The sequence below is a fragment of the Sylvia atricapilla genome, chromosome 1, assembly GCF_009819655.1.
Source record: "Sylvia atricapilla isolate bSylAtr1 chromosome 1, bSylAtr1.pri, whole genome shotgun sequence".
NCBI lineage: Eukaryota > Metazoa > Chordata > Aves > Passeriformes > Sylviidae > Sylvia > Sylvia atricapilla.
This window is the reverse complement of record NC_089140.1, coordinates 19,860,473-19,883,163: the sequence shown is the minus strand read 5'-3', so window position 1 is coordinate 19,883,163 and position 22,691 is coordinate 19,860,473. Positions and strand designations below refer to the sequence as shown.

Below are 22,691 nucleotides of genomic sequence, written 5' to 3'. Positions count from 1 at the left end.
GACATAATGATATTTTCTGGCTGAATGTTTTCGCTCACAAAAATGTGATCAGGTTCTACCACTTTGATTAAACATGGATCTCCCAGCTTCACTAGAACTTGTGTAGACATAAACAAAGCAACCAGCCTTGTGATGGCAGAAGTATTTTATTTTAGGAGAAGTTTAAGGTGTCAGAACTGAACTACTTGAGAGAAGAATTTCCTTCTTAAATTTTAAAAGCAGCTTTCTGCATTGATGCTGGTTCAGTGTAAATCCATTATTTTGTTCATGTCATGGACAGCACAATATACAATTTAGGTTCAGTTTTATGAATTTATGAGAGAAGAAATTATTGTATCTTGGAATTCAAAATACTGTCTTTTTATAGGTTGCTTCCATATAAAGATCAACATTCATGGATTTGATGAGAATCTTTACGTTATTTACTTTTTCCCACATGTTTAATCAAATGTCTAGAAAATTTTTTGTACTTAGGAGGAGTTTCTCAGTGACTTCAGAATACCTCATCCTACACACCTTAGTATCATAGATTCAAACCTATAAAAAGTGATGGGGGGTGACTTCTGAAACACAGGAACAGCTTCACCTTTAAAACTCTAGTCAAGATGTAGAAAATGGCTGAATTACTTTCTTTGAGTATGGAAGTCCTGCAGTCTTGGACAGAGAAGGAGAGCCCCACACAGAAATGCAGTTTGAGATATGCCCTTTGCTTGGATAAACAAGCCTTCAGTGCTGTCAGCATGGGGGAACCAGGCTGTTTAGAGCATTCTTTTTTTGAACACTGATCAGGAATTGTGGCAAGTGGAGGGAAAAAATGTGCAATACTGAAAAATGCAATTGAAAAAGCACAGTTTTGCATTTTACAGTTATATCTAGAGTATAACTGAGGGGAAAAAAAAAAAGTCATTTTAATGCAGGAGAGAAAAGACCTTTGCACCTTCTTACGCTGTGCCAAGTATTTGCCTATTTACTCTGTGCTAACAAGATCCTGTTAATTTGAGTGGACAAGGAAGATTGACTGAAAGTACCTTACCTTCATGATGCATCTCATCAGGGCAGTCCTGAACATGTTGCTGTAACACATTGCATTAATTCTCTGTAAGGAGAAACTTACTGCACTTATTTAATCCCTTGCATTGCAAACTGCTGTCTCTGCTCAGCTGACATGCTGGTTCCTCTGGCTGTGTTTTCACTGACACACAGTGAGTTCCAGCCGGGGTTACACATCTGGGCTCCCAGCTTGTTAAACTGAAGTACATTTCTGTTGTGCCAGGGTGACACCCAGCCTCATAGGTGAGAGAGCCATTACAGCAGCACATATGCTGCCTAAATTCCACTTAAGTCCTATTTTGAGCTCTGAAATGGGTCTCAAGAGGTAAATAGTTCTTACTGCAAAGACAAGTTTTCCAGCTTTCACATTTCACCAGAACTCATTTCACTGGAGCTTGTTATATTGCACAAACTAGTCCATCAAAAATTAAATGTAATTAAACCATATTTTATGATTGCAAAACTGTGAATATTAGAGGCTTCAAATATTAGAGGTTTCAAAAACAGTAAAAATGAGAAATGGAAACTGAGATTTCAAGAAGTGAAGCGGCCAAAGAAACCACAATATTTGGTGATAATCAATAATTTAAATTGATGGAATTGTAAAGTGATGGCTTGTGCCAAAAAAGCATAAAAAAAGGCAGAGTGAGCCAAAATTACTTCTGTGGCCTCCTGTTGTGGCTCTCCTGGTTAGATGCATTTTCTTTTCTTTTAATTTTTTTAGAAAATACTTTTTTAATTATTATTTTAAATGAGAACAGAATTTGGAGGTATTGATAGCACAAGTTTTGCAGGCAGTTCTATAAATGTGATTTTCATATGGCTGGACATTTTAAAAGCCAAAACCACTTTAAAGGCACAGGGGCTCAGATGTCTCCTCCATGAACTATCAGTTACTAAGTTAATGTCCTGAGTATGGAATTGCACAGCAGTTGTCCCAGAGGACAACCTGTAAGTGAATCACAGTTTTCAGGATGGGGATGTGGCCAGAGGGTAATATTCCTACTAATCTGTGGTAGCTCCTGTGCACAGCTATGAGCCAAAGCTGGAGCCTGAGTCTCCAGCTAAGGACAATCAGCATCTGGCCATGATGGAGCTGCCCATGGCACTTGAAACATTTCAGTGCCCCCAGAAGCAGACAAGTGCTGGGTGTGAGAAGTGAAAGCCTTTCACTGTCATTAAAAACATGTTTATTTAATGTTGCATTCATGTACAGGTAACACTATGGAGTTAAAGTAGTAACCTTTCAGTGGAAAGATGTATTTTTTAAGAAAAAATAGCCAGCACAACCTGTTTCTACAGCATTGTATAAGTTTTGTACATTCTACCTCAACATATTAAGTGTTCTCTGTTAAGGTTGTTTCTTTTATTGATATTCTTGTGCTCAAAAGTACACTCATCTCTCTTTTTGCAATTAATACATATACAAAGCGAACATTATCTCATTTTTAATACTCAGGGTATTAGGTTTTTTTTAAATATGGTTGTTGAATTATTTTTTTCTTCCAGCCCCTTAAAGCTGTGACAGAATTTACTGCTGTGTCAGAAGTGTTTGGCAGCACATTCAGCTGCAGGTGACTCCTGTGACCGTCCTAGACCAGCAACAACATGTTGAGCACTTGAATTGTTCTGTCTCTCTCTCTGTTCTCTGTGTTTCACTGCAGCAAGGCTTTAAGAAGACAATATTCCACATGATTCTACATCACATGTAAAAAATAAAAAAAAAAAAATCTTGCCCACGCATGGGAACAATCACCTATGGGCAGATTTTCCAACTTCATAGCATTTATAGCACCTCTCTGATATCTCAGTGATGCAGAGGATTCATAATACGACAGATATCTCTATTATGTATCTGCAATCCGAATGTTTTCAAACATGCTGTGTTCCTGACACTCATTGCGAGTTGGATCAAATATTTTAACATCTGACTGCAGGGAGAACAGCAGCTTATTTCTGTGACACTCTGAGAACATACTCACGTTATCTTTCAGTGCAGCAGGAGATAGCTTGTGCCCCTAATGTATGTATGTTTGCAAGTTGAGAAGTTAAGTCTGCTGTTAACGTTATCACTGCTGTAGCCTGAAATAGAAAAGTGCAGGCAGATTGGATTGTGTTAGAGAATGGTAACCATAATAACCAATAACAATCTGCAAATGATAAGCAGCTTTAATGTTTAAAAATAAAATTTATATAGCATTCCAGTACTTCCATGGGCATATATTCAGATTTTATTTTATTATTTATTTATTTGAAGCTTGGTTTTGAGATTTAAGATGTGACATTAATCTTAAGGAAGTATTTCATTATTGCATCTTGAATTAGTTGACACTGGTTGATTATATACATAAACTAAATCTCACAGAATAAAATTTTACTTAACAACCCTCTTTCAGATGTACACCATCTGTAAGGGAGAATTACAAGCATCCTACATGATGCACGGAATTTTATGGAAGGAGATGGATTTTTATTGTGTGGTTGGATGTAAAACGGATAAATTCAGGAAAGAAATACACTGCATTCATTTCCAGAAGACTTTGTATCTTGATAATTTGGAATCTGCACCATGTTCAGGGATGCTGCCCATCACTTCTGCTGGTAAGAAAATCAAACAAACAAACAAAAATCCCCTTTTAACTTGCCCCAAACTATGCTATTTCTTTTGCGGGATGCTTTTAAAAGAAACAACGGTATCATTCAAGAGAAAGAAATGCTCCAAGGTGTGTCCTGGCCCTGCCATCCCCCTCCTTGCCTACCCCCAGCACACAAATAGGGATGTACAGCACAAGTCTGGGAAACTCCAATTGAATTATTTAACCTGTCATGAAAGTCTCTGACCAACGTGGTGCTATGAGCAAGCTTTTAACTATTCTGGGTTAACATGCTCTCAGTCATCCTTGCTGAAACAGTTCTATCATTTTCATAAAACACTTGGATAGGATGTTTCTTAGAATGTGGAGTTTTATTTCAGTTGTTCTTAACTGCTGAGACCCTGCAGTCACCATAACACAGCGTTCAGAGAGCTACAGTGGCTCTGAGACAGACCAGAAAAGACCCATTCTTCTAAATTTGCTCATGTCCAGAGGAACAAGGCAGCCTGGGCTTCAGATCCATGCTGTAGCTCTTTCAGGGCAGTAACACTCCTGAAAATTTAAGTTTATGTTGCTGGAAGTGTGTTGCTCACAGTTAGAGTGACCCCTATGGGAGCAAATCAACGAGAGAGCTAGAGAGCTAAAATTCATAGGAAAAACTAAAAAAATTAGTTGCTAATCATAATTTGCACATATAAATAACCTTGTTAAGAAATTACTCAGTGCTGGTGTGGGAAGGGGTGGAATGGGATAGTTTGGATGCAGGGTAATTAGAGTGAAATAGCTTTTGCTCTTTCATGCCATATGTGAGAGGGAACAGCTTATTCAGAGTTTTTTTGCCAAAAGTTCCCTTACCATGAAACATTCACATTTACAAGAGACAATTCTTGTTGCTAGCTTTGTAAAGGAGTTACAAGCTGTTGACATTCTTCACTGGGATTTGAATTTGAATCTGAATTAGGTAAGAGAGAGTCAATTGCTTTCCATTAGAGTTCCCGAAGAAAAAAAATGTTGTTACTGTTGGATACAAGCTGAAAGATTCTTGTTTATCAAGAAAGGTCTGTTTAGTCTATTAACCTTGACAACCATGTCAGCATTTTTTTCTGTTTGTTTTCCCAAAGGCACTGTGTTGAAGTACTATGATATACAAAGCTATTTATAGTGTAGACAGTTCATAGCTATGCTTAAAAGACATGGGTCAGGGTTTAAATACCGGAGTTAAATGCTATTCTCTTTGACAACCTGAAAAGTTATTATGCTTTATCTTTGAAAACTAAAATGGAGAGATGGAATCTCTAAAATATCAATGTGAATCAGATAATTTTTAATTAATTTTTTTTACAGTTTTACAGAGTGTTTGAAGTCAAAATGAACCTCTGGAGCTATTCCAGCTACCTGCTCAGAGCAAGGCCACCTAGAGTTGGCAATCCATGACCATGTTCACATGGGTTTTGACTGTCTCTAGGGATTGAGACTCCACAACCTCCCTGGGCAATCTTTGCCAGTGCTCTCACCACCACAGTAAAATTAAAAAAAAAAAAAAAAAAAAACAAAAAAAAACCAAAACAAAACAACCAAAAAACAAACAAAAACCACAAAACAAATCCTATCATGCAAAAAAATATTCTCTGTGTTAAAATATATTTTTCCTATATTTCAATCAATATTCATTGCTTTTGCCTTTTCTTTAGGAGTCACTGAGAAGAGTCTGATTCTGTCTTCTTTACTCCCCTTCCACTAGATGCTATACACCCTAATAGATTTTATGAAAGGAACAAAATTTAGGGAAGCAATCAGGGAAAATAATGTCCACACATGTTGACACACCTGTGTTTGTACCTGTTTCCCTCTGTTACAACGTGATTAATACTGCTATTCCTGTCTTGGCTTCCAGAGATGAGCAAGAGCTACTTTAAATGTGCTTGTATATGTTGATTTACTTTATCCTTGTGATTTACTTCATCATTTCAGACTGTCTTGACTCTCACAGTAGCAGTATTTTATTTTTCTTTAATCTGAATGCTGGTTCTTAAGGCCCAGTCTTCATCAAGTCAGGTTGGTGTAGATTTCTGACACACATCTGCAAGAACATGTTCTGCTGGAAAGTGCAAGCTGGGGAGAGGAGCAATTCCACCCTTAGTTTTTTTTTCCACCTACCATATTTTTAGACCTATTTTTGTGCCTTTGACACTTTCTGCCTTCATCCCAGTTCCATTCTATCCCAAAAACAGAGTAGCAACTTTGTGTCTTGCTGCAGTCTCCAACTTACAGGTTTTCGAATGGCCCATATTTGCTTGATCTGCCGGTTCTGCCCAGGCATCTCATCTCAGCATTTCTGTCCTGGTCCACACCATTCCACTCCTTCCTGGTTACCTCCTAGCTTTAGGCCAGTCAGCCAGCCAGCTGTCTCTGTGAAGGCCTTTTCAAATCCTATTGTGCTCCTTGCCTGCCATGAACAATTTTCTTGCATAACCTTAATTCCTGTCTTCATGGCTTCTAGACACTCCTCCCTGTGGGTCACGCTGCTTCCATCCATCCTTGTTCTACACTCTGGTTTTCTGCTTTTACCATCCCACCACCTCTCCAGTCCCATTGTTCTTGGATTCCTTTTCCAATCTCTCTCTCCCTCTCCACGGCCTCCTCACACTCCTCCATCTTCTCCACTTCTCTGCTCACTCTTTCTGTGTGGATCATGGCATTGTGTCTGCAAGGGTCAGCACCGGTGAGACTCTGCCCACCCTCTGCTGGCCAATCCCTTGCCACACCAAGCTACTGGGGCAAGGATGTGCAGCAAAAACCCTGTGCTGTCACTTGGCTGGGAGAGGAGCACAGGTCATCCAGCACTGCTTTGCTGAGTTTAAACACCCTCAACAGAGGTGGCATTTTTGCAGACTTTTAATTCTTGAACCATAAAAGCTATATGCAAATTTGCTTTGTGGAGCCCTGAGACAGACTTTGGTACCTGTCATGATGTTTCAATTCAAGAGAGCAATGAGCAATTCAGCTTCTTTACTGTCCAAGCTGCCAGACTCTGGCTGCTTGTGCTGTCTGTAGTGAGAATTACTTGTGACATGAAAGTCACTTATGGTGACAGCCTGAATAATGCCCTGAGTCTCCGTTGAGTATATGTGAACTGCAATCCTCCCTTATTTCATATTCATTCCCAAAGTACACGAGCTGACAAAATTATTTAAAAAAACCCCATAATTTTTAATACATAGAAAACAATGTGTTTTCAGTATTTTTGATGTTAGGAGTACTTGTAACATTCCTGCTTTTTGTTGTTGTTGTTTTCTCCAAATTAGTTGTGAAAGCCATATCCAAAAGGGAGCAGTCAAGCTATGGCACCCAAATTTCAATTGCTTACAAGAGCTGTATCAGACAAGCAAAGTAATGTGTGATGACACTGGCTTTGCCAGTATTGACAGGTTTGGTTTCACACTAAAAACACTGTGCAGGAAAGCTTGGGCTTTTTTTGTTGCATTAAAGCTAGTAAGTGTGTGTGACCACACTAATTTAGCATCAATGGGAGGACCAACCAAATTGGACAAGTGGTTATTACATTCCAGTAGAGGTGTCTGATGGCTGTTAGCCTCCGTGCAATAATGGTTCATGGTTTATTTACTCCCTGGGAATGCACTATTATGATATTATTTGTTTGAAGGGTAATTTGCAATGGATATAATGCAAAGTGACCAGTTCAGCTGACAGAATAAACTAATGCTATTTTGTAAACATATGGTTGGAAATAAAATTAATGTCTTCTGATTTCTAATTTGCCCTTTTCCAACCATTTTCTTGGGTTTAACTCTGCTTGTGGATACATACAAGAACATAAAAAACCCCAGACTTATGAGTCATATCACATGTAGTCAACAGAGGACTAAAGGTCTATTTTGACAGAGAAAACAGATTGAGAGAAGAATATCCTACTAACTCACGCAAAGAAACTGAGTTAGTCGAGATAAGATCTATTTAAAATAAGCAGGGGATGATGTAGGGGAAGGAACAGGGAAGATATTTACTGTGTATTCGAACTACTTCATTTGCTGCTTTTGTTAGGAAAGAGGTTCTTTTTTCTTCTGTGGAAGAGAAGGAAATTGAGTAGCACAAATGGTTTTCAATGCTATATCTTGACATGAGATGCTGTGTATATTATATTAACTTGATTATAGATATAAATGGGCAAGCATGCACCCACACATTTCCTCCTTAGGACATTACGTATTCTGTATTTTTTCCTTAGTGCTTATGTATAGTTCTGGTTAAAGGATATAGTGCTAGCAGCATTATCAATTGTAAGGAATGGAGAGGACTGAGCTGAGAACGGATTTATTTCATAGTGCTGTTTTAAAGCAGTTTTGGTCGGGGTTGTGTTATTGGATGCCGACTGGCAGCCTCTTCCTCATTTATAAAGAACAGCCCTTCCCAGAGGGCAGTATTTCTGGGGTGCCTGGTTTACTTTATGATGTATTCCTAAACCATCTTTAATAGGATTTATTTTTAAGCCCCATTTTAATATTAGTTTGGGGGTGCAGTTGGTGAATTAGTCTCTGAAGTGTTTTAGTTGTGTTTTATCCTGCTCTTTGGCTTCTTTTACTCTTCCTTGCCTGCTCTGCCTGGACTAGAAGTTGGCCCGGAGCGCTGCGGGTGCCCGGGTCCTCGTGTCCCGCTGTGGTATTGCGTGTCGGATCCGCTTCCCGTGCCCTGGGGGCAGCGGGTGTAACTTTCCCTTTACCTGGGTGCCATTGTGCTACCGAGATAAAGTTACACTGTGTTTACAGAGCAGTCTGGGACTAACCAGTGCGAGAAAGCAAGGAAGCTAGTGAAACATGCACAAGGGAAACTATTCTGGGCTGTTTGTTTGTTTTTCAGAGGAGATTTTTATTTTTTTAAGACACAGACGGTGAGATAGCTGCACGGGTTTCTGCAGCGCGGTCAGAGCAGTGAGGGGTACGTGTGAACCGAGCCCCTTGCCCGGCCCCAGCCGCCGCCGCCGCTCCCGGCCGTGGCTCCGCGGGCCGCGCTCTCCCCGCGCCCCACTCGGGAGCCGGACGGGGCCGGGCCGGAACGCAGCGCTGCCGCCCCCCGCTGCCCGCACCGCCCCGTCCCGCTGCCCGTCCCGTCCTCAGCCCGCACCGCCCCGTCCCGCTGCCCGCACCGCCCCGTCCCGCTGCCCGCACCGCCCCGTCCCGCTGCCCGCACCGCCCCGTCCTCAGCCCTCACCGCCCCGTCCTCAGCCCGCCCCGTCCCGTCCTGTGCCGTCTCTCAGCCCGCCCCGCCCGGCCCCGGCTGTGGCTGCTCTCCCCGTCCCTCAGCCCGTCCCTCAGCCCGTCCCTCAGCCCGCCCCGCACGGCTCCGCTGGGGCGCGGGGCTGCCGCTGCCGCCCGCCGAGTCTCGCAGTTTTCCATCCCGCCGGTGCCGCGGCCCTCGCAGCAGAGTCGGAGTTCATGCCCGGGAGCCCCGGTGCCTCAGGAGCAGCCCAGGCGTGGGAAAGCAGCCTGGGAAGCCCGCCCGGCTGGGACACGGGAGCTGAGGATGCAGTGGAAGACCTGACTTTAGGCAACTGGTGTCAGACTGCGAAGCAGTAACTATGTACCTTTTTGGCAGTGAGGAGTACGAAGTGGTAAGATGTAAACTAGTGATTTTTTTTTTTCCTCAGTTGTTATTTACTTTTAATGTTCCAATCTCAGACTTTATTGGGCAGCTTTGAACTTCTGTCAGTACCGGTTTTACTGTGTTTGAATTTTAGTATTCACCAATTCGATTGCTTTTAATTATGACATTTTTCTTCAAGTTCTTCAGGTAGTGAGGTACTAGCTAGATAACACTGAATTTACTTTCCTTGTCTTGTTTATTGCATTGTGGTGATATTGAAAGTATTTAACTGCTGAGTATTATGAGGATATTTGGACTCCAAGTTAAGCAAACCCATGCCTCCAAATAATTCAGAATTTGTCTCATACTTTGTAATGTAAATAGACTACAAGGAGCTGACGGAACTGGCCTTAATAGTATGTTTGTGGGGATGTTGCCAAACCATTCCTTTTGTACAGTTCAAAGCGTGTCATTGTAATGTACGGCAATGTCCGTCAAAAGAGCTAGCTTATAAAAACCCAAACACATCCACGTTAGGATCTGACACTACTTAAGTATGTGTGTAAAACCGTACTTGAAATAAGTTGATGATGTCAGAGAAGACCAGAAGTAAACCACTAACAGCTCCACACTTTTGCATGACATTGTTAGCTGACATAAAAAGTTTGTAATTTTGCAGCCTGTGGTTCAAGTGCTACTCTGTAAGCAAAATGGATGGATTCTTCCACCCACACACATTTGTGACCAAGTCCAAATCTGAGGAGCTTTGGGGAAGAATAACACTGAAAAATATGTATGAACTCTACTATAAGATATAAAAATAAATTTCGCAAGCTAAAAAGTGCTACATTCTTTGCATATAATTGGCAATTGTTAATGTTTTGTTTTGATTATTGAAGTTGATCTTTGAAGTATGAAAGGGCCTTTTATGGCAGTCTGAGTTCTACAATGCATTTCAACGGATTAATTTAGTTATTTTGAACTTTTTTCCTCTTTTTTTTCCTTTTTTAAATTCCAACCAGATATGTTTTTGAGATGCAACAAATGTAGAAGGCATTCAGGAAAATAAGTGTGGCTCTCTGTGCACTGAACTAATTTGTGTATGTATGACTTGCACAAACCAATCTAGGGAGTTGAAAAGAACTTAGTTTTTCCAAAGCAGCAAGCCACAGGGCATTGCAGTGATTATGCTATAGAATGTTTACTTGTATATAAAAATTGTAGTGGGAGAGAGTGTCAAACTTGGAACTTTTTTTTTTTTTTCTTTTAATTGGTTACATTCAGATATTTGGAAAGGGTTGCAAATCGCTCTTAACAGATTTTTGCATTTTGTTCTTCATTCCATTGTAGCCTGTGGAGTTCCTGGTTCATACAGCAAGCAAGTCTGAAATTTTAAAATGTCTTGAAAATAACCTAGATAACCTAAGAATGATGTTAGAGCTTTGGATTCGAATCTCAATCTCTTTCTCTGATAGTGTTTCAGCTTCTAAAAAAATCTAAGTATTCTGTCTCATAGAAAATAGTTTAATGTTTGAGACAACTTTTCCAGGCACATGAGCCATCTCTTTCCAGTCCCTTTTCTAGAATATGTGCAAAGTGAAATAGCATCAATAGAAAAAGTAAGAAGCCCACCATGAGTTGTGTGGGGTTGGAGGTTTTTTTATTTCCTTTTTTTTTTCTCCTTTTGTTCTCTTCGATATCTCTTGAGGTCCCTGAAACTGAAGAGTAATGACCTGTTCAAACAAAATGTGTCACTAAGTGTAAGCTAAAATATTGTTTGGGTTTTTTCTTCTTAGTTCTTCTTTAGAGCAAGACAGTTCAGGGAAACATAAGGATGTACTTTTTTGGTGTTATTTTGGCAGCCAGACTTACCAAGATGTTTGCTTTACTCAATGATAAGTAAAATAAAATTGATGGTGTACATAAAGGTTGAAAAACACTTTTATTGTTCAGTAAAAGCTAAATCAATGTGAAACTTCTATCTGTACAGATCTGTTGTTCATGAAGCCATATGCTCTGTACTGTGGAAAAGGCATTTGTTTTATCTTCCCACACAATTACTTGAGTCACTGAAGGACAAAGAGAATGAAAAGTGACAGTGAAGAATTTCAGGGTTTAATTTTAAGTTTACTATAAATTTAAAGCAATTTTAAATAAGTTTGAGGAATTCTAGCTGTCTGTATAAAATTTGATTTTTATCCTAGGAAGGAGACTACTGATGAAAAGAAACATAGCATCATTAAAGAATCTCTTAGAGGAATTCAGTAAATCCATCTCTTAAAACTCAATATTTGAATAGATTAATAGAGAAATGGAACTGGATGTGATCAGTGTTTGCATTTCATACGCACATACGTGTGTCCACATGAGCATGCACACACATTTGCAGAAACATGAGTATCTGAAGTGGTGTTCTAACTCAGTTGAATTTAATAGTGAAGTGCCATAGACTGGTACTACCAACTTTTTCATCCACTTTGCTTTCTTTTTGTTCCTGTGTATAAGCAAGTTTGGATTATTAGCTTACTCTGAGTGCATAATAAGTCCAGATATTTGACAGCAGTGATAATCAACTTTGATACCGTCTCCCACCATCCCCAGCTGACAAAGATAATATTGCTTAGAACCAGTTATCAAAAGAAAAAAGCTGAGTTTATGACCATTTCATATTAAAAATGAAAACAAAGTGTCATGACACAGTGACAAAAGCCGTATTTTTGAAGTTAATCATAAAACCAGGTAGCAATGGTCCTTTCCTATTTCCGTTAGTATTTTCATAAATCTTCTAACTTGTATGCATAGTGTCTTTCACATTACATTTTAAAACTTCAGATGCTTGTTAAGCTCTTTATGACTGATGAAATAAACATATAGAATCTTTTTAGGCATCCTTTGCCACATACCTGGCCAAGCATATTTATTTGACTATAGTAAGCAATTTTATTTCATAAATACAGGAAACTATAAGAAGATGCAAGCCCAGCAGTCTCATTCATGGCTGTAACTTGTTTGTTTAGGGCTTTTCCTGTTTATTTGCGAAATAAACCTCTGCTTAAAGGGAGTAGATAAATAAATTAAACAGAATTGGAGTAGTTAATCAAAAATTAAACAGAAAGATGGAGGTCCTTTTCACAGATGCCTGGTAGATCATAGTCTGCATTACTGTCCTGAAACAAAAGCATCTAAAACTTAATCCCAACAGTCTTTAGAGTTCCGCATAAGGGATGATGGGACTGTTTATGGTGCTTACAAGTTTGAGGGGCTCTCCTGTGCCACCAGGTTACACTTCCCAGTGGCTGCAGAGCATCTGCTCTTCCTCCCTCATTTGGGCCTTCTCAGGGCTGTGGATGATGGGCAGCTCCAGCCACATGCCTCCTGCCTTCCTGGGGCCCTGCTGGAGGTGTGCCAAGCTGATGGCTTCGACTTGTCCCCAGTGGGGCACAGGACACCTTTAGTTTTTTGTCACTCCTTTGCACCAGCAGTCTCTCCTGGCTGAGACTTTGGGCTCTGTTGTATTAGCATGATCAACCACTGTGATGGTAAGTGTAGGGTTAATTAGGATTTCTCCTGAGAAAAATCTAATCACTGGGAAGTTATTATTTTAGAAGAGTAGTTCAGAGGCAGCAAGTTTTCTTGATTATTGGTCATTCAAGAAAAACCACTGAATCTAATTCACTCTATTGCATGCAGCTTTTGGATTTTTGCAATCAGTTTTTAACTTTCCTGAGAAACTCAAAACTATGATCTGCATAGATATTTTACTTGGAAAATATCCTCACAAAGAATGGGAAACCTCTTTATAAGTCCAGTGAATTGCTTGTGATGTCCAGAGCATATGTTTCAGTTGCCTTGGAAATCCAGCATTTGTCACTTGTGTTCTCCAGGCAAAAGTTTTGAACTTGTCTATTTAAATTAAATCTTCACTTCTGTTGGGTTTGCCTATGTCCTCTTGAAGGATGGAGCACTTCTTTTGGAATATTAAGTATGATGTTGATAAATGCCAGTTGTACGCATGGTTCCTGCCACGCAGAATTATCCTATAAAATACAAAAACCTGTCTACTAAATTTCAAAAGGAAGGCAATATCTTGGAGCAGTCAAATGTCATTCAGGTTTGAGAAGAGTTGCTTTTTGACTTTCTTCGTGAATCAGACAGATCCCAATTCAGTGTGTACAGGCATTCTGCTGATTGGGCTAATCTTAAAGGGAAAACCCCACCTATTTTAGAATTATTCTAAGTCATAGAAATCAGTAGGGAGAACACAGTAATGTCTTTACTCTAAGTCATTGCTACTTACCTTATTTCAGAAACCCAGTGAAGGCAGAAAAGGATATTGTTTAAGATTGGAGAGAGTAACTTGCAACTTTTTAGCAACAGTTTTCATCATACTTTGGATTGACGTGGGAACGTATCTGAAAATCGTGAATCAGAATTGCTTCTTTGAGAACCTCTCCCTTGAATTGCATGTTTATTATTACAAGGATAGTTTGGCACATTATCTGTGGCAGAACACTAAAAATTTAACCGTAAGATTTTGGAATGACTTTTCCATGTTCACCTTAGTTCAACCTAGGGCAACAACATCTAATGCTGTGTTCAGATAGATAAGTTGTACAACACGTGAGTGTAACTTGAACTACAGACCTGCAAGGTAGTCAAACTAAATTCAGTCTCTGAGGTTTACTTTAGAGCCATGAGTCCATCCTGTGAAAAATCCCTTGACATTTTGATTCTTTATCTTTAAATTTTGGGAGACACTTGGTTTGTTTCTAGTGACAATAACGCTTGGTTAATTTTCAATTGCAAATATTGTACAGCTGCACAAGATACGGAGTTATTCATGCCTGAGACTGTGTGTTTAGTGAGAAGAACTTTTGTGTGGAAGAAACAAGTGCTTATATGTGAAGATAGATTGGCTCACATCCAGAGCTGGATGTAGATTTGTGAAACAGTCACCCTTAGCAAGCCTTTTTCCTGTAGGTTCTCTGCAGCAGCCAAAATGTAGAAGCAATACAGTTTCCTTTTCCTAAATTGGAAAAAGGAGGGTCATTCTATATGGCATCATTCCCCATAACTGGCTCAGAGACCTGGCAGCTGTGTTTTAAGCAGTGCATATGAGTTTTGGGATTTCCCCAAGGGAAGCCTGGGAGAGCTGCTGCTTTCAATGGTGTAGCAGAACGGCTCCTGAAACAGTTTCACTTCAGAATAGGGAAACACTAGAGAGAAAAGTCTTAATAAACCCATGAAGAGGAAAGTATTGGTCATTTCTGTGTTACTCCCAAGACAGCCAGTGTACTTGACACTTAGTGATTTGCACAACTGTAGTGACCATACTTTTTCCTCCAGAGAAAAAAAAAAAGTGTTTGTAGTTTATGTGAAGTAGGTCTTTTAATGATGATGTTACTGTTTGACCTTCATATAGCTTCTGTTTCTTTGCCTCCTGTCTTTAATTTGAATTTCAGTGACTGAGGATGGAGCCTTTTTTTTTTTTTTTTTTTGAGAGTGTATTGAAGGTATTTATTTTGTGTCTGACCTTCCCCTACCTCTGCCCCCACAATCCAACACATGAACTGTCAATAAAAAGGTGGGGAGCTCTGTGGAGGCCAAGGCTTGAGGCTCGAGCTGTAGGCCCTGTTATGTACGTGAGTCTGTGAGCAGTGGATCCAGTGTCCCTTGTGTAGAGCTCAGAACACCTGTTTTTTTAATGTAGGGTCTGAGGAGGGTGGAGCTCTGAGAGATTAAAGACACAGTTTCTCCCTTCAGGAAAAGAACTTTTAGAAATAGGTATTTCCAACAAAAAATACGAGGCAAGTGAATGACTGCAATTTATCTGGATCCTTCTGCACTGGTTTAGTGCCGAGTGGTGTCTGAATGCAATAAAAGAAGGGAATGAGTACTTCTTTTACTGTGGAAGAGGATCATGGTGAGTGCGTGATGTTTGACAAGCAGGTTTGTGCCTGAGATGTGTGTGAGAGGGAGCCCTGTGAAAGTCAAATGGTTTCTGACATTTAGAAACCAACCCCAATGACCAGCTCCAGGTAATGAAATAGCAAAAGAGAAGTTTACTTCTGTTTAAGGAGTAGACTGTAAGAGAAATGGAGTATGAAAACTGGCTTGAGTTGGCAGAACCAGTGCAGTTTATCTCACAAACACCAAGAAAAAGCAACAAAATCAAAGTACTTGAAAATCCCTCCAAACTGTTTGAGGGAACTCTGAATCTCTCAGCTATTTTTTCATTTGTGAGAACGGAACTGGGAAAGAGGGCAAGATGTCTCTCATAGGACCTGGCTTCTGAGTGTATTCATAGCACCAAGGCCTGATGAAATCTGTAAATTCACCTGTTGGTCTTGGTTTCAGTTGATTTCCATCTGAAAAAATGGCCATGATAATGACCTACTTCCTCACAATGCACCGATCAGCTTCATGCTGCACAAGGCACTTTACCTCAGTGATGTGAACCAGCATGGACTGGGAAAAAACAAAATATAACCTGATAACTTCATGATCATGATTTTTCTATTCCATATTCATAATTTATTCTACAGGCCTTGATACAGAAGGAAATTGGCTACTTTTTTGGTGAGGAACTTGAATGAAGCTAATGTAGCCATAACAAGTGTTAATGGTAGAAGCAATAATCTAGGCAGGGCAGTATAGAGTTAACAACAAGCTAGTTGATTTGGCTTCTCTGATTTATTTAATTCTTGGATTCTTCTGCACACCGTGTGTGTGTGTCCAGGCTTTTGCAAATTATTTACAACTTCCTCCCTCTTATGCCACATATATTCATAGTTCTTATTTAATTAAGTGTTAGGAGACCTATGTAGCTAGAGATGTCCTCTGGGTAAAAGATATTAATGGTTTAAGTGATCAATTTATAATGCTTGGGGTGGAGCCCTACATGCAAAAGTTGAGATATTTAGAAGAAGGTGGCTTAAATGTCTTTAGTTAAGGAAATGGGACATGCATATGCTGTGCACGAATACGGTACAAAATAAATCCAGATTTTGCAGAGACCCCAAAGTTCTGCCTTTAACAATAGTGTTACTTTAAAGTTTGTTTTCCAATTAAGTATTTGTGGCATGCATTTTGATGTGTACGTTGTTTTGCCTGTGGATGGATGTAAGGGAGCAGAAGGGGCGGCAGAAGATGTTTTATGTGCAAACTGGAAGTCGTGACTTCCCTACAGCACATATGGAAAGCTGAAGTGAAGCAGGCCTGTTCACGCTGTCTGCCATCCGTGCCTGCTGCAGCAGACTGCCTCTTTTAGACTCTCTATCCTGGGTAGCACAACTACTCTCCATCAATGGTGTGTGAGGTGGTGTCTGGCAGTCTGCATAGCTTGTTGCTCTCTTGACCTTTCAAAAGTCTAGCAGTTAGAACAGCTCAATTAAGCACTCCTAGCAGGCAGGCTGGATATACTCCGGTGGCATTTTGATAGAAACCTTCCCCACAGAGAAACCAAGGACCAAAAATCCCATTTCAGAATATTTGATATGAAGTTTCTTTGATAGTATTTTTGAGGCACAAGTCCTTTTTTTTCTTTGTTTTCTTCTTCTTTTACAGTTGAGGCTGTGTATTTATGTCTGTTTGTTTTTGTTTTCCAGTAGATGATAATAAGTAAGATGATTTGTTCTGTCGAACAAATTTAGAAGCAGCTGATCAGAGCAAATCTGTAATTTGTTTTTATTTAACACTGGCTCTCAGGAAGGCTATCACAGAGAAAAAAAATCCATCTACCTCTTTATCCAAGTCATGGACATCTATTGTCGTGAAGGCATGTCTTCTCTAAATTATAAAAAAGCTCCAGCAACTGGACTGACTAAATGAAATGCTGTTTGTTTACTTACACTGCATGTTACTTTCCAGATAATTACTTCAGCTGATGAATAAGAATTACAAGATCCTGCAGATAGGTAACACATTTTTAATAGGAATCATCAATTCTTTTATTTACATAGAGGCGGGTAATGATAGCCATGCTTTTTTATTATTGTTTATTATTTTATACATCTCTGACCAGATTAATATCTAAGATTCTGCCAGGAGAATATTTAGCAAAACTTGGGTGTTTTCATTGCTGTAACTACAGAACCATAGGAATCAGCCATTTAAAAAGTCTTTTTTCCTCAGAAAGGAAAGATTAAAATCCCTGGGAAATTCTCCTGTGCACATTTCATTTTACATTGTCATTTAAAATGCAGTATAATTCTGTACATTTTAATTAGCAATGCACTGAATTTTCTTCTGTTTGAAATTTTAGATTTCCATAGTATATTTTATGGTTTATGATACAATTTTGGAGTTGTGTTAGAGCTTACAAACCAGTCAAATGGAGTTAATAAGAATTGGAGTTAATAATTTTTTTAAGTCAGTGTCTGTGTTTTTTACGAATATCTATACAGATTTTCTTATTAAAAATAAATTCTATATGGGAGTGCTTCCTACTCAGCTGAATGCTGTAGTCTAGGGACAGGTAGACTGTTACAAGAATTTTTAAGCAGAGGGAACCAGATAGGCAAGTTTATGGGAGCAAGGCTGATACATTAATATTATTAGTTGAGTATCATAAGAACATAATTGCATTTTAAAGCTATTCCTTTAAGTAACAACTAAGTAGGATAGGAAAAAGGTCTCTACATGTCTTTTTATAAAGTATATTTGGCTGAAAGGAAATGACAAACTTAGTTTTTCCTTCACTGGAGGTAATTGAAGATTATTATATGTGCAGAAATGGGCTTTCATAAAATTGACTTTGTGCATATCTTCATAGAATTCTTTCTATCTGCTTGTGGAGGCAGCTCAGCAGGCTAATTTTTGAGGCTAAATGTCAAATTTCAGAGTTTATTATCCTAAGACATAATTTACTCTTACAACTTCTTTACACTTTTATCTGGTGTAGGAGACTAAAAATGAAAACTCTTTGGAAAGTTGCAAAATTTTAATCCATGAAAATTGTCAGACCTCAACTAGACAACTGAGCAATCTGCTGTGGCTTTGAATATGTTAGTATTGAGCAGGAGGTTGGACTAGATGTTCTTTCCTCCACATGTCCTCTCACCAGTCTACTTTTTTCTTTGATTCCACTGAGACAATGCAGGCTGTATAAAAATCTTCAGGACACAAAGGAGGAATCCCCATGTTTTTTACATCATAAGTCAAAACTCAGTGTTAAAAATTTTCATCTTGTGCAGCAGTTGCCCATGATTTAATTCCTGTTAGTGAAGGATGCCTGGCACAATTCTGAAATTTTAGGCCTTTAATCTTTATTTCACTGTGATTCTTTTGCCTTCATCTGGATTCCATGTAAATATGGACATAATATCTATAAAGTGACATATGAAAGAGGCATTAGATTGTTGCTCATATATAGTCAATTCATCATATGTATCATATTGTGGTTTACCTCATATATTTAAGAAAGTTGTGTTGTTTCCCTTAATTCTTCCTACAATGGAATAACTTGTATTGTGTGCTGTAATTCTGTTATTCATTACAGGCATCCTGGCAAGAACATGGGTGGCCTTCAGACATGCTTAAGTGAAATCATAAGGTTCCCTGTACAAGACCTTAGTACCATATGTGAAATTTTGATTTTGCTGATGGACATTTCACTTGAACTTGACAGTGAAAAAAGCTTTTTATCTTTTAAATAACCACCACATACACCTATTTCCTGATAACTTAAGCTGCTTTACCTTCTAAGAGTTTTCCTATGCATGCATGAATGTTATCCCCCTCCTCTCCTGCCAGGAACAGATTTGTAAGGAAAAATGAATAATTCAGTTCAGCCATGTGTTTTTAGTGCAAAGTAATGTTCTCATCACTTTGGATCCAGAGATTCCGTGGAAACTGCAGGCAAGAACATCTGGGAAGTGGTCTGGATGGGACTGTCCTGATATGCTGAGGGAGAAAACAATTCAGCTGATACCATTTCCTATAGCTGTTTCTGCCTTGTCACCACAGGAATAAAATCTGAGATATTCCTGTAATCAGATGCCTCCCCGTAAAATGCATACATTTACAAAAAACCTAAACACTTCAAATTGTGCTGTTTCATTTAGGGTTATTTTAAATAAACCTGGACATCTGTAAGTCTGGTGGGAGAGATTAGTCCTGCCAGTTACACAACGTGTTTTCTGGATCAGCTTGACTTGTAACAATTGAAAATGTTGTCCTTGCACTTCTTTGGCAGATTTTATGATGTGAATGCAATGCTATTCAGTTTAAATAAGTTCTGTTTTAGCACAATCAAGTGAGGAAAGAAGAAAAAACTGCTATGGAGATCATAGGCTATGATGATTCTGAAAATTACCAGGAATAAAAAATACTGACACCTTTTCAAATCATGAAAAGATCCAGGTGTGCAGACAACTGACAAAACATGAGAGGTTATAAAAGAGTACACTTGTGCTACTGTGCCAGTTTCAGCAACAAGTATTTCCTTTTCTTCTACATGATGAAGGAAACAATAAGGCATGACTCTTTTTTTAAACATTGTAAACTTAAAAATCTTTGAACAGGAAGAGTGATGCTAACTGTTTGAATTATTGCTGATCATAGATGGAATAACTATTACAGAAAGACTAATGGAAGGAGAGCAGTGCAAATCAAGAATGATATTCTGATATACTTAAATGAAAATTTTCAATATTTGGTAATAAGTGTTTCAGCCTAATTGAAATCTGTTAAGAATAAAGGTAGAATTAAAAAAAACAAAACAAACAAACAAAAACTCACCAAAAACAAAAAACAAACAAACAACAACAAAAAAACAAAAAAACCCACCAACTTTTTTCTTTTCCCTCCAAAATGGAGTTTTGCTGGCATAATATTGAGAGCCGGGAGGATTTCTTAAAGTGTGAAAATCCTGTCTTGAATTTAGTGGTTACTTCTGACTTTTACCTGACCAGGGAATCTAGCATTGTATCTAGAGACTCTTTGAGGGGTTTTGAGTACAAATGTATTGAATTGTGGTATTGCAGTGCCAATGCAATCTACTGAATGGGCCATAGGTGTGACCTAGGAGAGCTGATGCATCTTGGGTTTCTTTAGCATTTTTTAATTTTTGCCTGCCCGTGCACACTTTGGGGACAGAGTTCATGTAAAGCAAGGTGAACACAGAGCGCCTGTCAAATGCTTGTAAGCAGAAAGAAAACCAGTTGTGGAATTAGCTTTCTGCCTGTGTGCTTCAATTCAGAAGCCTAAAGCTCCTGGGTATTTATTGGCTAGCTTTAATGGAAAGCTTCATAGAGTACAGAGGTGATTAAATGTTACAAAAATGTGTATTGTTAAAAACAAACAAAAGGAAGATAGCAGCTTACATATCATGCCAGGCATATAAGCCTAAATGACATTGAGGGTTTTTTTTGTTGGTTTTTGGTATTTTTATACAGTATTTTTCATCCTAGAAAAGATATCTTTCTGCTTTTGTGATCTCTGTTGCTAGACTGGAGAGTGGCAAGAACTAACAAAAGTTCAAAAATGCTCATTGGCCTGCCATCCATCTCTTACATGCTTGAAATACTCTCTTGTATTTCTCTCATATTACTCTGATATTTCTTCTCTGCAAGCTTTGTCTTTCTTTGTTACTTTGTCATGGTGCTCATTCTCTGGATAATCTGAATGATGCCCATCATCCACCTACCTACTTTTGGCTGCTCCTTGTTCACTTTCTTTATCTTTAGACTCTCATCCAAATATGAGTTGCTTATTGTCACAGCAGAGTGGCAGTCTCAGAGCCACTTTTGTCATATTCCTGTCCCTCAGTAAGAATCCAGCAGTGATAGCAGCAGAGGTACAGCTGAGATGTTTATGTGGTAATTCCTCAAGCAGAAACTGATTCCCTTGTAAACTGGAAGAAATATGACTTTTGACTGAGCATAACCGTATGAGTTTAAGGAGAAAAATCATTTCATTTCCAAACAATGGATCAGAGAGGAAAAAGCAGGCACTAGCCAGTGTAGTTCCTGAAGGAAACAAATTGTGGGGGGTGACATAGGCTTGTTTGTATTTCTTTGATGAGAGTTTGCACAACATACTTAAGAGACCTTAAGACTTGCAGAACTGGAGTTTCTATTCTTGTGTCTTTCATCACTGCAGGTGCTGGAGACTCATTTGTAATCAAAAACTTGCAAGGGTTGTATTGGAAGAAATCTCTTTATCTGAGGGGTTTTACAAAGCTGATTGATCCTGGCAGCATATTAATAATATCGCTTCACAACAAAATGAGATAATGCTTGTCTTAAAACTTCTGAACAAGTTGACTGTTGCATAGCAAATCTAAAAGCAAAGCTTTGCCCAAGTAATATGTTGCCTCTTTTTTGATAAGAATTCTATTATATTTCTAGTTGCAGAGTCTTGAAATCCCAAACTCCTGATTACTGTATGGAAAGCAGTACAGGTGCTCTATCCAGGGAGATGATCTCAGCATTCATCAGAACACAGCTGCCTTACTGTGACCAGATTTGGTGCCCCAACAGAAAGATGTGGATAAATCAGAGAGGATTCAGTGTAGACCTGCCACGATGGTTGTGGCTGCATCATTTGACTTGCAGATACACCTGAGGAAATGGGGCTTGCACAACCTAGAGTCGAGATCCCTCAGCATCTACAAGGAGGTTATTAAGAGCAAGAAGCTCCTCCGAGGTGTTTGTGGCAGAGCAATCAAACAAGTATTTTCTGCCAGTATTCAGTACTGCAACAATAGATGAAAGAACAACCAGTGGCCCCAAATTTGGTGTATCTTCTACAAGAGGAAATTGCTCAGTGAGGGATATGATGTAATGTGGTCTTCTGACCCAGGCAAGAATCAGAAAGAATGCTTCTGATGTTTCTCTTATATCTGAAAACCAGAAAATTCTTGGTCTTCTAGGTTACAATAATTTTAGAAACCTCAGTTCAGTTGTTATTCTGGAAAGTGTCTGTTGTATCCTTCTAACCTTTGAATGTCCTAGAACACAAAAAACATTCCAACACTGAATTATAAAAATTCACCACACCATTTGCTGCTTTTATGATTTCTTTGAAATTTTCTTTTGAAATTCATTTATATTTTATTTCCTTTCAGGTTAGCATCTAATCGTTAGCACCATCTTCAGCACATTTCTGTTTCTGTGTTACCTAAAACATATCCTGCCCTTTTAAGCCTCCCATCTTCATTTAAGCAATCTTATTTCTAGTGTTAACATAAATCCATAGTACAAGGTCTGTTTTATCTGTGAGAAAATACATTTAGGTTTTTCAGTATTGTGTATTATACCATCAGATGGTTTCCTAGAACATTTTACTATTTTATTTTTTGTTAACAAGTATTGTATAAGCTCTTCACATTCTTGCATTGCCTTGCAGATGAAAAAAAAGGGGAGAATAACATACAGAGGCTTCAGTTTCTTATTGCTTAGTAAAGAGATGGGGATAGTGCTCTAAAAATGAGCAGGCTCAGAATCA

At 38.9% G+C, this 22,691-nt stretch overlaps 1 protein-coding gene across 5 annotated transcripts in view; it reads left to right on the top strand.

The window, feature by feature from the left end:
- CACNB2 (calcium voltage-gated channel auxiliary subunit beta 2) overlaps positions 1-22,691 on the top strand; it is a 240,244-nt gene that overhangs the window by 127,916 nt on the left and 89,637 nt on the right. Inside the window, exon 1 of one of the 5 annotated variants that reach the window (XM_066316526.1) lies at positions 8,992-9,270. The exons of the other annotated variants lie outside the window; for them this stretch is intronic. Within the exon in view, the coding sequence (XP_066172623.1) occupies positions 9,238-9,270 (33 nt within the window). The 5' untranslated portion in view covers positions 8,992-9,237. Of the gene's footprint in view, positions 1-8,991; positions 9,271-22,691 lie in introns of those variants that run through there. 5 annotated transcript variants of the gene reach the window in all.